We start from the raw sequence: 14,038 nt of genomic DNA, 5'->3' as shown, positions 1-14,038 counted from the left end.
AACAACAACAACAACATAAGAAGAATGTAGAAGGAGCCTTGGTGGCACGATGGTTAAGAGCTTGGCTGCTCACTGAAAGGTTGACAGTTCTAACCCACCCAGTGGCTCCAAGAGGAGAAAGACCTGGGGATCTGTTGTAGAGTACAGCCTAGAAAACCCTATGGGACAGGTCTACTCTGTCACATGAGGTCACTGTGAGTCGAAATCAACACGATGGCACCTAACTAACAAATAAGAATGTAGAATGAGTCCATGCGGATGTGTGTGTGTCTGTGTGTGTGGTGCTCCCCTCCATGAATAACTCTCAAAATCAGCAGACAGGACCCCTCCCCTCAGAGTAAGGTCAAAGCAGCTCTCCTTCCCAGGGTTCTGTCCTGCTCCAGCTGGTCAGTGTCCTACATAGACCTTCCCTCAGGGAAATGAGGCCAGCCCTGGGCACATGGGCACAAACAGGTTTGGCAGCCTCTCCCCTGCCTCTCTTTTCCATCCTGCAGTGCTACAGCTGCAGCTGCTTTGATCATCAATATTGACTTTGGCTGGCTGGCTTGGCTACCCACAAGATATCTTGCCTTAACTCCCCAAGGTGACAAGCAATGCTGCCCTCTCCTGGAGCCATCCAAGAGTGGATTTGAGGCTCAAGCCTGCACCCTTAAATGGTTCATGAGAGAAGTTTCTATCTTATCTCCTTGTCTTTGTTTTTTTCCTATCTCATCTTTTCTTTCCTTCTCTGGGCTTCTCTTTTTACTCCTTCCCCCTCCTCAGCTTGGTAAACCAGTCCCTAATCTCTCCCCACCCCTGGTTGGAAGGTGTGGTCCTCCTTGATACTCCCCAGAGCTGCCCGGGCCTCCCTCAGGTTTCCATAGCTCCATTGCTCAATAATTTGCCAGGGTAACCATTAACCCAGACCTCAACTTGTTCCCCCACCTTTCTCTCTGAAGAGAATTTTCCAATCAGTGGTCAGCAGGGCCAGGTCATCTCACCCCCACCACCTTTCATAACCTCTTGAGTGGGTGGGATCTCTCCGTTTCAGAGCAGAAGGGAAGATCTATTTAAGGAATCTATTTTATTAAGTATGTATTTGTTTATTTCTGTCTCCATCACACACACACATTTCACACACACACACACACACACACACGCAAATAAGCTTCATGGAGCAGTGACTTAATCTGGTTCATTGCTTTGAGTCCATCACCTTGGCCAGAGTAGGCACTAAATAGTCATCGAATGAATGAACGACACTTCTGTTTTTAAGGGTGTGTGTGTGTCTGTGTGTGTGTGTGTGTGTGTGTGTGAGAGAGAGAGAGAGAGCCCGCAAGTGAGAGAGCGCTCTGGTAGTGCAGTGGTTAAGGCATAGGCTGCTAACCAAAAGGCCAGTGTTTTGAACCCACCAGCCACTCCACAGGAGCTTCCATAAAGATTTACAGCCTTGGAAACCCTCTGGGACAGTTCTACCCTGTTGCTATGAGTCAGATTCCACTCACTGGCAGTGGGTTTGATTGGTAGTGGGTTTGGTTTTGCCTTGGTCCCTAAGTGAAGGGGTATGGGAGTGTCCCAATAGGGGTGTAGGTGGTCTTATAGGATCTACTTTTCTCTGCTGGAATTTGGTTTAATTGGGGACCGAAAATTCTAAATTAGACCTGAGGTGCTCTTGTGGGGGCAGTTATACTTTGCACCCAGGAAACAGAGGAAGGAGGACTGAGATAGCAGTCTCACTTCTTATTTCCGCTTATTTATTTAAAACACTCATGGAGCACTTACTATGTTCGCGGGACACTGTTCTAAGCCCTTTATAAATATTAACTCAGAAGGTACAAATATTAACTTACAGTTGAGGTGCAAGTTGAATTTATGTGGCTTATCGCCACTCTTAAGGAGTTCTCGTAGCACAGTGTCTAAGGCATTTGACTGCTAACTAGAAGGTTGGTGGTTCAAACCCAACAGCCACTCCACGGAAGCAAGACTGGGCAATCTACTTCCATAAAGATTTACCCCCTCGGAAACCCAGTGGGGGTCGCTATGAGTTGGAATCGACTGGTTGGCAGTGGGTTTCTTTTTTTTTTTTTTATCGCCACTCTCCAGAAAGAATGTGATCTAGCTCTTTAAGATCGGCTTCCTCCCTGTACCAGCCCCCACCCAATTCCACAATGCTCGGGCAACATCTCGGCTTCGGACTTTCTCACCGGCTCTGCCCGGCGTCAATCAAAGCTCAGAAACACTGAGGGCCAGATGTCCTGCAGCTAAGCAACGGCAGAGGGCGGGAAGTTTGAACTTTCTGGCACCGCCCAGAATGCAAATAGGCCAATCAGCACCCAGCTTCTTTGGGCCTGCCGTCCACGCCTCCTTCTCTCTGGATTTCTAGGCGGGATCCGGGTCTTTCCGGCCATTAGCGGCTCAGGGGGCAGGGCGTGTGCCTGAGCACACCGACCTCGCGCTGGGGCGCCCTTTCTGCAGTGTCTTGGCTGTGATTTGTGAGGCAGTCTAGTACCGGTGACTGGAAAGGCGGGAAAGCGCACGTTGGCGGCGGCTGGGGTAGGGAAGTTTAGACCATGAGGCGGCGACCATGAGGGACGTGTACAACTCGCCTCTCTGGGCCACAGACAGAAACGAGGGTGGGGCGAATGAGTTTTCCATTATATGTACTTAGTGAAATACTTGAGAAATCGCTCCGTCTAGTATTCCATACCAGTTCCCACAGCTCTTAACGTTCCTCACAGCCCAGAAGTTTTCGGTGGATTTTGATTTCTGTGTGCCACCCTACCCCAGCTCCCTAACGGGTGAAACACCGCTTCTGAACCGCCTTAATTTTTCGCATCTGCAGAATCTCAAGCCTATGGCCTCCTTAGGAGCGACCCCAGGCAGGACGCCTCAAAGACCTGCGCCCGGGGCAGGTTCGGCCTCTTTCCCCGTCCCGACTCCAGTGCTGGCTCCTGGAGATGCCGAGGACGACGAGGAAGAGCCGGTGGAGGTCTCTGGGGGCCAGCGATGTTGTGAGAGAGCTCAGCTTAGGAGACTTGAGAGTTAGGAATGTTAGCATAAAAAGGGGTTAGGTAGAGCTGGGCAAATCACCTCTGAGAGTCCGTTGCACATTTAATGAACGAGGATGGTAATGCCCAGCTCAGAGATTTGATAAAATAAATATGATGCGTTATCCTGCCTTAGGAGCCTGGGTTGTGCAAGCGGTTTGTGGTGGGCTGCTAACCTAAAGGTTGCCGGTTTGAACCACCCGGCAGCAGAGTGAAATAAAGACCTAGCAAACTGCTTTTGTAAAGATTGTTGTTAGGTGCTGCGGATTCGATTTTGACTGATAGTGACCCTATGTGAAGGAGCTCTGGTGCTGTAGTGCCTAAGGCATTTGACTGCTAACCAGAAAGGACAGTTGGGTAATCTACTTCTGTAGTGATACCGCCTCACAAACCCAAGGAGGGGTCTCTAGGAGTTGGATCCCACTGAAAGGCAATGAGTTTGGTTTTTGGTTTGACCCCATGTGACAGAGTAGAACAGCCCCATAGGGTTTTCTGGGCTGTCCTCTTTCCAGGAGCGGATTGCCAGGTCTTTTCTCCCCAAAGCTGTGAGGTGGGTTTGAACTGCCAGCCTTTTGGTTAGCAACTGAGTGCTTAATCGTTGCACCATAAGGGCTTCTTCCATAGTGATTGCAGCCAAGAAAACCCTATGGAAATGTTCTACTCTGTACCATATAGGTTTCCATGAGTCAGAATTGACTCAATGACAACTAGTTATCCAGGATTTATGAGTGGTTCAGATATTGGTTTCCTTTCTTCCTCACTGGTCAGATCCATCTGTGTGTGCTGTGGAATTCAGGATACTTGGGCATTGCCTACTATGACACTAGTGACTCCACCATCTATTTCATGCCAGATGCCCCAGACCATGAGACCCTCAAGCTTCTCCAGAGAGGTGGGGACAGAACCATAAATTGTTCTATTGTCTGGGATTGGGAGTGTGTCTCACTCATATGCCCTTACCTGACTCAATCTGAATAGCATTTTATTAGTTAACTCCCAGAGATTTCCTCTGTTGTTCTTAGGAATTCATTTCACTATTCAACCAATATTTATTAGGTGTTTACTATGTATCAAGTGTTGGAGATATAGTTCTGAGGAAATCAGTCATGTCTTTCTCCAGGGGTTCATAGTCTAGTGACAATCTCCAGGGCACTGCTCTTTCCTCCTACCTCCACCCCAGCCAATCTCACTACTCTTCTTCCCTGAATCTCATTCCTGACTCCTATCTATGCTCCCAATGTGCAGAGCACTCCTTGCTCTTAGAGGGAGGAAATCTCGGTTTTTGAGAGGGGAGGAGGTTAGCAAGGGGAGGTTGATGGGTTCCCTCTTAGTTAAAGAATAAAGATCTCTTAACTCATCAGGTCTCCATTCTCTTTCCAAGTTCTGGATGAAATCAATCCCCGGTCCATTGTTACAAGCGCCAAACAGGATGAAAATATGACTCAGTTTCTGGGGAAGCTTGGTAAGGGCTGGGCAAAGAAGAGAACTAAGGTATGGAATGTTCCAGGAGATAGAGGAGTCTAGGAGGGAGCTAGAGCCAAAAGCTAGAATTGGGCAACAGGGAAGGTGGGGCAGAGGCAGAACTTAGACGTACAGGGTGATGGCCTTTTTTCTTTTGCCTCCCCCACAGCCTCCCAGGAGCAAACAGAGCCTAAGAGACCTGAAATAGTATTTTTGCCAAGTGTGGATTTTGGTATCATCTTCTTTTTGTTTTGCCTAGTCCCCATCCCAGTTTCCCAACCCCTTCTCCTAGTTCCACCCTTATCATCAGAGGTCCTCCCTTAACCTTACTCTCATCCTAACCTTTGTGTTCCTCATGCCCCATGACTAGTCCCCCCCAAATCTTTCTTGCCCCCTATCCTTTAAGATTCAGACATCCACTCAGGCATGTCTAGAAATGAGAGCCTCCCCAGGGAAGAGGGAGCAGTGACACTTGGACAGCTCTGATGGTTGGAATTTTTCTCTTTAAGCCAAAGTTATTTGTCCCTTAAAAAATAAAAATAAAAAAGGCACTGCTTCCAGTGGCCCTGATGATCCACAAGATGCTTCCATAACCTTCACAGGTTTACAAAAAGGACAAGGAATGTTCTATCCTAATTAGATTTTTAGAGCATTCGTGTTATTAGTTCCTCCATCAATATAGTCTTTTTGATCAAAAATCCTCAACTCCAGACATATATCTTATCCTTTTGAGCCATTTATCTTTCTCAGGTGTGCTCTCAGCCAGACAACTTTATTTGATATGTAGAATGAAAAGAGAATTAGACTAAGAGTCTGGAATTTTGGTTCTTGCTTCAACTTTTCATTAACTGCATGTGTGAACTTGGGCAAGTCACACATGCAGTTAATGACTTGGGCAAGTCACACACAAGCAAGTCTCTCTTGCTTATATTGTTGCATTCTTCAAAATGAGGTGAAAACACAATGGAATACTATGCGACACTAAGGAATAATGTAGAATCTGCAAAACATGCATAACATGGATGAATTCGGAGGACATTATGCTGCGTGAAATAAGTCAATCACAGGACAAATATTGTATTAGTTCATCATTGTAAAATGTTAAGGAAAGGTTTATATATGGAAGGAAACTTTCTTTGTTGATTACTAGTGATAGGAGGGGAGGGAGGGAACATTATAAAAATTTTAAAAATAATAAATAGATAAATAGAAGGAGATGAAAACATTAGGCTAGAAGATGTCCAGTTCCTTCTAGTTCTAGAATTGATTCTGTGACCTTTCCCTCCCCTCTTCTATCTTCTTCCCCTCCCTCAAGTAGGTCTGGAGATAAGCAAACAGCGCCTCCTCTCTGGAAACTACTCCTTCATCCCAGATTCCATGACTGCCACTGAGAAAATCCTCTTCCTCTCTTCCATTATTCCCTTTGACTGCCTCCTCACGGTGAGATGGGGCCCAGGGAATAAGGGCTGGGATGAGGAAGGTTGGAGAAAAGCAGAAGCATCTCAGTCCTAGGGTGGAGTCCTGAGAGGTACTGGCTGAGCTATGGAAAATATAATCTTCCCTGGTGTTGTCCAGGCTCCAGGACATTGGGATTTACCCACCTCCACTACTTATCCCCTTCCAGGTTCGAGCACTTGGAGGGCTGCTCAAGTTCTTGAATCGAAGAAGAATCGGGGTTGAACTGGAAGAGTGTAATGTCAGCGTCCCCATCCTGGGCTTTAAGAAATTTGTGTTGTAGGTTATTTATCCTAACTTCAACTCAAGTAAAGGTGGGAATGAAAGATCTGAAAAGTAAGACAGAGTTTGGGGAAGAGGCAGGGACCCAGCAGGTCAAGTGCTGGAGGACACACAGGAGAACTTGAGGGTTTGTGGAGTGCTGGGACATGATAGAGGTGGTATTCACAGGCGAGGGTCGGGGGCAGCCTAGCTTTGCAATGAACTCAAGTCTCTCATACCCCAGCCACCTTCCATTCTGCTTGTTTTTTGTCCTCAGGACCCATCTAGTGAGCATAGATCAAGACACTTACAGGTAAGAAGGTGGAAGCCGGCTGCCCTCGGTGGGGGTGGGGAGAAAGATTAAGTTTAATGCTTCTAATGATCCTAATGAGGCTCCGGTTTCCCTAATCCTAGACTATTAAGATCTCTCTCCCTGTAGGAAAAGGAAGAGGGAGTTGTGGGGAAGAGAGGAAGGGAAAGAACAAAGGTGTCACTCTCCTTCTCTAAAGGGAGACACTGAGGCACTGAGGGGCAAACCTTACATTAAGACTTGACCTCAATATGCATGAACTGCTGTGCGGAAAATGAATTTGCTTTGTAAACTTTCACCCAAATCACAATTAAAAAAAAAAAAGACTTGACCTCAGGAGGATTTATTACACCCTTTTCTCAGTCTCCAGCCCCCATTCACCTCAAAAACTCTAGCCTTCAATCACCCCAGATTTCATTTCTCTGACAGTGTTTTGCAGATATTTAAAAGTGAGTCTCACCCCTCAGTGTACAAAGTGGCCACTGGATTGAAGGAAGGGCTTAGTCTTTTTGGTAAGTGTGCTTCCTTCCTCATCTCATACTACAAAAACCTTCCAGAATAACAGTTGCCTCCAAAGATGTGTCCCAGCCCTCCTTCCCACTTTACCCCCATTGCCAGGTGTCTCTTCCCCTCTATCCAGCTTTCTTATCCTCTCTGTACCCTCTCTGAGCTTGGGCATCTCCCCATACCCACTAATTGTAAAATGTTGTTTACATATCAGCTGTTACTTCACCAAACCGAGATTCATTTTCTGGGTTTGTATGAAATGCTTCTACTGCATGCACCTGTCCAGACCCTATGTAAAAAGGAGAGGTATGTAAATGCTTGTCTTTGACTTGCACAGAGTCTTTACCCGTTGTCTCTGGCTTTAGGGGCTTTGACCCAAGTATCCACATGGTTTCACTCTGCATATCTCAGTTGGTGGGTTGTGTCTCATGTTTACAGATGTGTGTTGGGTTCTTTGTGAGGCTAACTACGCCTGCTCTGTGTATCCTTCTGCTTGAATGTTCCTGTGATTGCCCAGTCCCTCTCCTAGCTCTGAGTGCAGTAATCCCAGCTCAGCTTGCAGCCAGGCGCCAGCTTTGGCTACCTTTGTGTCCTGTATCTAGGGAACGCCTCCTGGCTAGCCTGCCCAACACCCGTGCCCCTGACCCAGATGCCTCAGCTTAGACACACACACAAACACACACACACACATTCCTTTCTGGGGCCTCTGCCTGTAATGAGCTAACTCCCTGACCCCCTCCCCCTCACAGGAATCCTTAACAGATGCCGATGTAAGTGGGGAGAAAAGCTGCTCAGGTGAGTCTGTCTCACACGCATGCTACACACTAATGCATGAGTTACACATACACACTACATGCTAATGCCTACTAGTAGACGTACATAGATTCACACACACCACCGCTATATCTAGTAGTGATAACAATTGCCCTTTTTACTCAGTGCTGTCTAAATGCCTTTAATCCTTACAACAACTCCATGTGGTAGCTAGTATTATTCTCATTTTCTGTTGTCAGCACAGATACACAGACTTGAATACATACAAGCAACAGAAACACATCCATAAAACACCAGTGTACACACTGTAATATCTCTGTAATTATAACAAACACATTTCAAATTCAGATAACTCCCAAATTTGTGTCTCTAGTTCCAAGCTCTATATGTGGAATGCTAATTGCATATCATCATCACCTGCTGTTTCCACAGGCATCTCAAACTCAGAGTATCCAAATCTCACGCCCACCAGACCTGCCCCTCTTCCTGTGTTCCCTATCTTGGTTAATGGCATTGTTCAAAATACAGCTTCTCAAGCTATATACCTTGGATTAATGGTTCCCCTTCACCACCCCCATATTAAATTATTTACCAATGCCTATTGATTCTACCCTGAAATGTCTCTCACACCCTCTGCTGTCATTCTGTCCATCATCATTTTTAGCCTGGAGTATTGCATTCACCCCTGAATTGGTCTCTCTGCTCTTTTATTTTCCCCCAATCCACCCTTTACTCTAAAATACTTATCATTTCAAAACACAGATCTGAGCATGTCATGGCACTGTATTACAAGTTTAAATAGATGAAGTAAATAACATAACATAATATAACATAACCCTCAGGAGGCTTCCCCATTCCCTGCAGGGAGCTCTGGTGGTGTAGTGCCTAAGGCATTTGACTGCTAACCATAAGGATGGCAGTTCAAACCCACCACCCACTCCTTGGAAGGAAGGCTGGGCAATCTATTTCCATAGTGATATGGAGACCCAAGGAAACCCATCTTGGAAACCCAAGGAGGGGTCGCTATGAGTCAGATTCGACTCGATGGCAGTGAGTTTGGTTTATTTTTGTTTTAGCAGTATAATGTTTAAGGCCCCTTCCATTTAGCCCAGTTTTAGTTTCCAGGCTCCCCTCCTTCAAGTTCTTTTCTACTGGGTTCACTCTATGTTCTAAAGTCATGTAGGGCCACTTGCCATTATGAAAATACCATGCTTATTCTCTCTAGAAAGTCTTTCTCCTGTTCTCTACCTGTCAAAATCTTACTTTCTCTTCAAGATGCAACCTGACTGTCGCCTTTTTGGTGAAGCTTTCACAGGTACCTGAGGGAGACTGGCGTACATCTTCCTGTGTGCTCACTTAGTGCTTGTTTATGTTTTTCTGGTTGCACTATCACTGCTGGTTAGAATTAGCAGTCTGTGAATCTGCTCACCCTCAGAGCTGTGAACTGTTACCTCGACGCCTGGCACATGGCCTTGTACTTGGTAGCACTGGTTGAGTGAACATAGTACATGAAAAAGTACACTGGTTGCCTTATCTCTAAAAGCTTAGAACAGAAGCCTTTGCTAGTCTACAGTTGCACAATCCTTTCCCCACCTCACCTGCCCTGCATCAGATAGCTTTTGGGAGTTAATTTAGAAGAATCTTAGGTCATCTCCAGATAATTGGTGGGGTAGTGTAATTACCTGCACATTCTCCAGTGTTTCAGGTACAACTCTAACCTCAGTCAGGGATGAAAGGAAAGGGATTCTAGGTGGAGAAGACAGTTGATTTAAAGGTGGGGAAGGAGTATGGATTTCCCAGGTAGGATCTTACAGAGTACTGAGTGATAACCTGAAGTAAAGATCCAGCTGCCTAAAGCTGCACAGGGCACCAGGAAGGTGACTGGATGGCACAATATGTCCTAAAGAGCACTGTCCTAGGAGTCTGGAGGCCTGAGTTTGAGACCCAGCTGTGCTATTTATCAGCAGTATGATTTTGGACAAGTTGCTTGTCCTCTAAGGGCCTCATTTCCTTAGCTGTAATATTAGGGAGTTTGGCACTTGTAAGTGATCACTAAAATGTCTTCTGGCACTAGCAGCACATGAGTCAAGAGATATGTAGGGTTTTTTTTTCATAAAACAATTGGCTTGGTGAGGCTTATTGTTGTTGTTATGTGCCTTTGAGTTGGCCCTGACTCATAGCGACCCCTCCTTGGGTTTCCAAGGCAGTATCACTACAGAAATAGGCTTACACATGGGTATTCACAGACTAGCCTATCCAACACTGGCTGGAATCCTCTGTAGCCAAGAGCAGAGATGCCTAAAACCAAACTTCGAATTGGGTTGGAACTTCTTCATTCTAACCTAAGTATTCTGACATGGGATAACTGGCCATGGACACCAGTGGGAGGTACCCAGCCTCAGGCTTCAGTGTCTCCTCCACATCTTGGCTCTGATATGAAATGGCATGCCTAAGGGCATGCGCTAATGTAGAAAAGAATCCCTGGGTTCACACTCCTTACAAATTCTCCTACTCTTCATAGCCACAAGGGAGATAGGGGCTCCCAGAATTAGAAAAGCACAGATGCGACATCTATTTCTGTCCACTAATTAATTTAATTTTTTTTATTATTGTGACTTGGGTGAAAGTTTACAGAGCAAATTCAGTTTCCATACAGCAGTTCACATATACTTTGTCTCATGACATTGACTACAATTTACCCCAATGCAACAGCTCCCTTCCCACTTCCTCCCAATAGTTACCTCTTTCCCGTGTCCATCCCTCCATGCTAATTTATTTAATTTCTTAAGAAATACTTCAGATGCAAAGGTAGAAATATAAATATTGCAAACTCTGTATTAGCCATCTCAATAACAAAGCAGTGCTGTTTGAAGCCACTTAAGTGTCCCTCCTCCCGCCTTCCTTTCCTGCCAAGATGACCATTATTATGAATCGAAGGTTTATTATCTCACATGGGCGGTTATATACTTTCACAGTAAGAACACAAAAAGACTAATTTTGGTGCTATTACACGCAGAGCCACTTTCACAGCTAAAAAAGATGAACAAACTCATACTGATTCACCCCCTCCTACTCAGCCAAGAGAGAGTCGGAGTGTTGGCAGAGAAATACCCCAACACACTGCTCTTCATCTCAAATATTGACATGCTCCATCACACATCCACATGGAACAACACATGCTCGTACCCACTGAAACTGTCATACACAGACACAGTGATGCTTGTCATGCTCACTCCCAGTGATTTTCTGTAGCTATATGTAAAACACGCCACATGTATAAGGACACTGCACTTGCCATTACTTCCCTACAGCATGTCAGATATAGACTATAACAATTCCCAGGGACTCCAAACACGTGGTGACAAATTGAGATCAAGACCACAGTGAGAACAGATACAATTTTTACCCTTTCCAGGCTGTGGTTCACACGTCCAACTCGGGACCTGGGGGAACTAAATTCCCGTCTGGACGTCATTCAATTTTTCCTGCTACCCCAGAATCTGGAAATGGCTCAGATGCTTCATCGGCTGCTGGGTCACATCAAGAACGTGCCTGTGAGCCAGAGACCCTCATGGCCAGGGTGGGGGACACGGGTGAGGAAGGAAGTCCAGGGCTGATCCTGGACACTGGGCTTCTGGAGGGGAGTTCGGGTCAGGGAGGGAAAACAATGGCTGTCTTCTTGTCTGACTGTAGCTGATTCTAAAACGCATGAAGTTGTCCCACACCAAGGTCAGCGACTGGCAGGTTCTCTATAAGGTAAGCCCTCCCTTCCTGAATCTCTGAAGCCCAGGTTTAGCACCTCAGCCTCTGTTCCAGACTCTGTACTCTGGTCACCCTGTCCAACTTTACCCCAACATCCCCCCCCCCAATTTTGTATTACAAGAAATTTAAAAGACGTTGGTGAGAATAATACAATAAACCCCCATTTATCCAGCATACAACTTTGACACATAAATCATGCCTATCTTGTTTCATCTATATCTTTATGTATTTTTTTGTTCCTAGATTTTATTATTATTACAAAATATTTCAAACGGAAACAAAGGCTAGTACAATGAATCTCCATGTGTCCATAACCTAGCTTCAAAAACTATCAGCTAATGGCTAATCTTTCTTTCTTTTTCAAATCCCTTCACCTATATCAAAACTGTCTAATTATCCATCAGTCCATTCCTGGATTTTTATTTATTATTTTTTGTTGTTGAGAATATGCAAGGAGCTCTGGTGGTGTAGTGTCTAAGGCATTTGACTGCTATCCAGAATGCTGGCAGTTGACACCCACAAGCCACTCCATGGAAAGAAGACCAGGCAATCTACTTTCTTTCTTTTTTTTCTTTTTTTTAAATTTTTATTGTGATTTGGGTGAAAGTTTACAGACCAAATTCATTTTCCATACAGCAAGTCACATACAATGTCTCATGACATTGACTGCAATTTTCCACAATGAAACAGCTCCCCTCCCACATCCTCCCCATACTTACCACTTCCCTGTGTTCTTCCCTCCCATGCACTCCTGGTCCCTGTGCTGTCTCCCTGTGCATACACAGCCCTTCTATTCTCCCGTGATGGATCTCTCCAAGGAGTGTATCTCCCTAATGTAAATGTTCAGCTCATATGCCTGTCTTTCGTTTGGCCGGAAGCCACAGGAGTGGGTTCAGTTCCAGACTTGAAGGGCAGCTAGGGGCCATACTCTCAGGGGATCCACCAGGGTCTATCAGACAAACAAATTAGTCACTTTTATTTTTTTTTTATGATTATGAGTTTTGTTCAATATTGATCTCCTTCTCTATCCAGAATCTCCTACATAGATCCCCTCCAAGTGGTTGACAGTGGTAACCGGGCACCATCTAGTTTTTCTGGTCTCATAGTTGTATAAGCTGAGGATCATATGGTGTACCAGTCACTTGGACTAATTGTTTCCATGCGTCTTTGGTTTTCTTCATTCTTCTTTGCTCTGGATGAAGAGAGACCTATCGTTGCACCTAGATGCCCACTTGCAAGCTTTTAAGATCCCAGTTGCTATTCGCCAAAGGAGAATGTGGAACAATGTTTTGGGTAGTATGTTATGCCAGTTGAGCTTGATGTCCCTTGCAACTATGGTTTTGAACCCACAGGTCCAACTACTCGCTCCCTCTGGGTAGCTGGCTGTGCCCAAGAAGTGACTACTACCTTGTCCCTTGTCAGCTCTACTATATACCTGGGAATTCTTACAGAACATACAAATACACATGTAGAAACATTGTCTGCCAACCCTGTACATGGTCATGGGCACACTCCCTCTGCATAGACATACCTAATAGTTCAGCCTGTCCACCCATCTATCTACCTGTGGATCAATGTTTGCCATCACTGGCAACACAGTACTGTATGTGCAAAAGGGTTCGTCTTTGTTGTTTGTACCTCCCATACTCTATGTCTTCCTCTTCCTCAATGCCACCATGTTGATCACTCACATTTGGTACGTTGCCCTTCTCTTCACCAAAATCAATACTTGTCTCTGCCTATCTAACAGTGTTCCTTCCCCTCCCCTCCCACCCCTGGTAACCAAGAAGGAAAATTTCCTTCTATATTTCCTTCTATAAACCTTTCTTTTACTTTTTACAATAATGGACTAATAACAATATTTGCCCTTCTGTGATTGACTTACTTCACTCAGCATAATGTCCTCCAAGTTCATCCACGTTATGCAGTGTTTTGCAGATTCTATGTTATTCTTTAATGTATACAGCAGGGGATAAAAAGCAGTCAGCAGGGTCCGGGTGAGGAGAGAGAACCCAGGCACGCCCAAGGCAGCAGGACGGTAGAGCGGCAGAAAGGGGATTAAAAGGCAGGAACCCGGACAGAGGAGCAGTCAGCCACAGGGACCCAGGTAAGGGTGGTATGAGAGGTTTCCAACAGGGAGACAGACTTGTCTGTCAGTTTGTCCTACCGTGGTGACGTCGCTGGTGTTTCAAACCCGGCGGGATGCACATGGTGCACAGGTATCAGCCCAGCTTACAGACTGAGATAGACTAGGAAGAAGGAAGAGACTGTCCACTTCTCAAAGAATTGGCCAGGGAAAACCTTATGAATAGCAAAGAAACACTGTTTGATACACTACCCTGCAACTTTATGAATAGTCTGGTTAGGTTAGAAGGCTCTCAAAATAGGACTGGGAAAGAGCTGCATCATCTGAGTAAACCCAGCCTTAGTCCTATGGATAAGGTAAAGCTTTTGAGACCTCCATTTGCTGATGTGGCACCAC

At 45.5% G+C, this 14,038-nt stretch overlaps 1 protein-coding gene across 1 annotated transcript in view; it reads left to right on the top strand.

Annotated features, from left to right (window-relative positions):
• The first annotated feature begins 2,833 nt into the window (after positions 1 to 2,833).
• Positions 2,834 to 14,038, top strand: part of MSH5 (mutS homolog 5) — a 23,108-nt gene continuing 11,903 nt past the window's right edge. The window contains exons 1-11 of the mRNA XM_007951345.2: positions 2,834 to 2,968; positions 3,795 to 3,918; positions 4,408 to 4,488; positions 4,657 to 4,719; positions 5,806 to 5,927; positions 6,112 to 6,221; positions 6,481 to 6,516; positions 6,943 to 7,025; positions 7,770 to 7,815; positions 11,210 to 11,348; positions 11,488 to 11,550. Of these exons, the coding sequence (XP_007949536.1) occupies positions 2,834 to 2,968; positions 3,795 to 3,918; positions 4,408 to 4,488; positions 4,657 to 4,719; positions 5,806 to 5,927; positions 6,112 to 6,221; positions 6,481 to 6,516; positions 6,943 to 7,025; positions 7,770 to 7,815; positions 11,210 to 11,348; positions 11,488 to 11,550 (1,002 nt within the window). The remainder of the gene's footprint in view (positions 2,969 to 3,794; positions 3,919 to 4,407; positions 4,489 to 4,656; positions 4,720 to 5,805; positions 5,928 to 6,111; positions 6,222 to 6,480; positions 6,517 to 6,942; positions 7,026 to 7,769; positions 7,816 to 11,209; positions 11,349 to 11,487; positions 11,551 to 14,038) is intronic.

Source organism: Orycteropus afer, unplaced genomic scaffold, assembly GCF_000298275.1.
Source record: "Orycteropus afer afer isolate SDZICR_OR568_19922 unplaced genomic scaffold, OryAfe1.0 scaffold00294, whole genome shotgun sequence".
Taxonomy (NCBI): domain Eukaryota; kingdom Metazoa; phylum Chordata; class Mammalia; order Tubulidentata; family Orycteropodidae; genus Orycteropus; species Orycteropus afer.
This window is presented reverse-complemented; position numbering and strand designations above follow the sequence as displayed.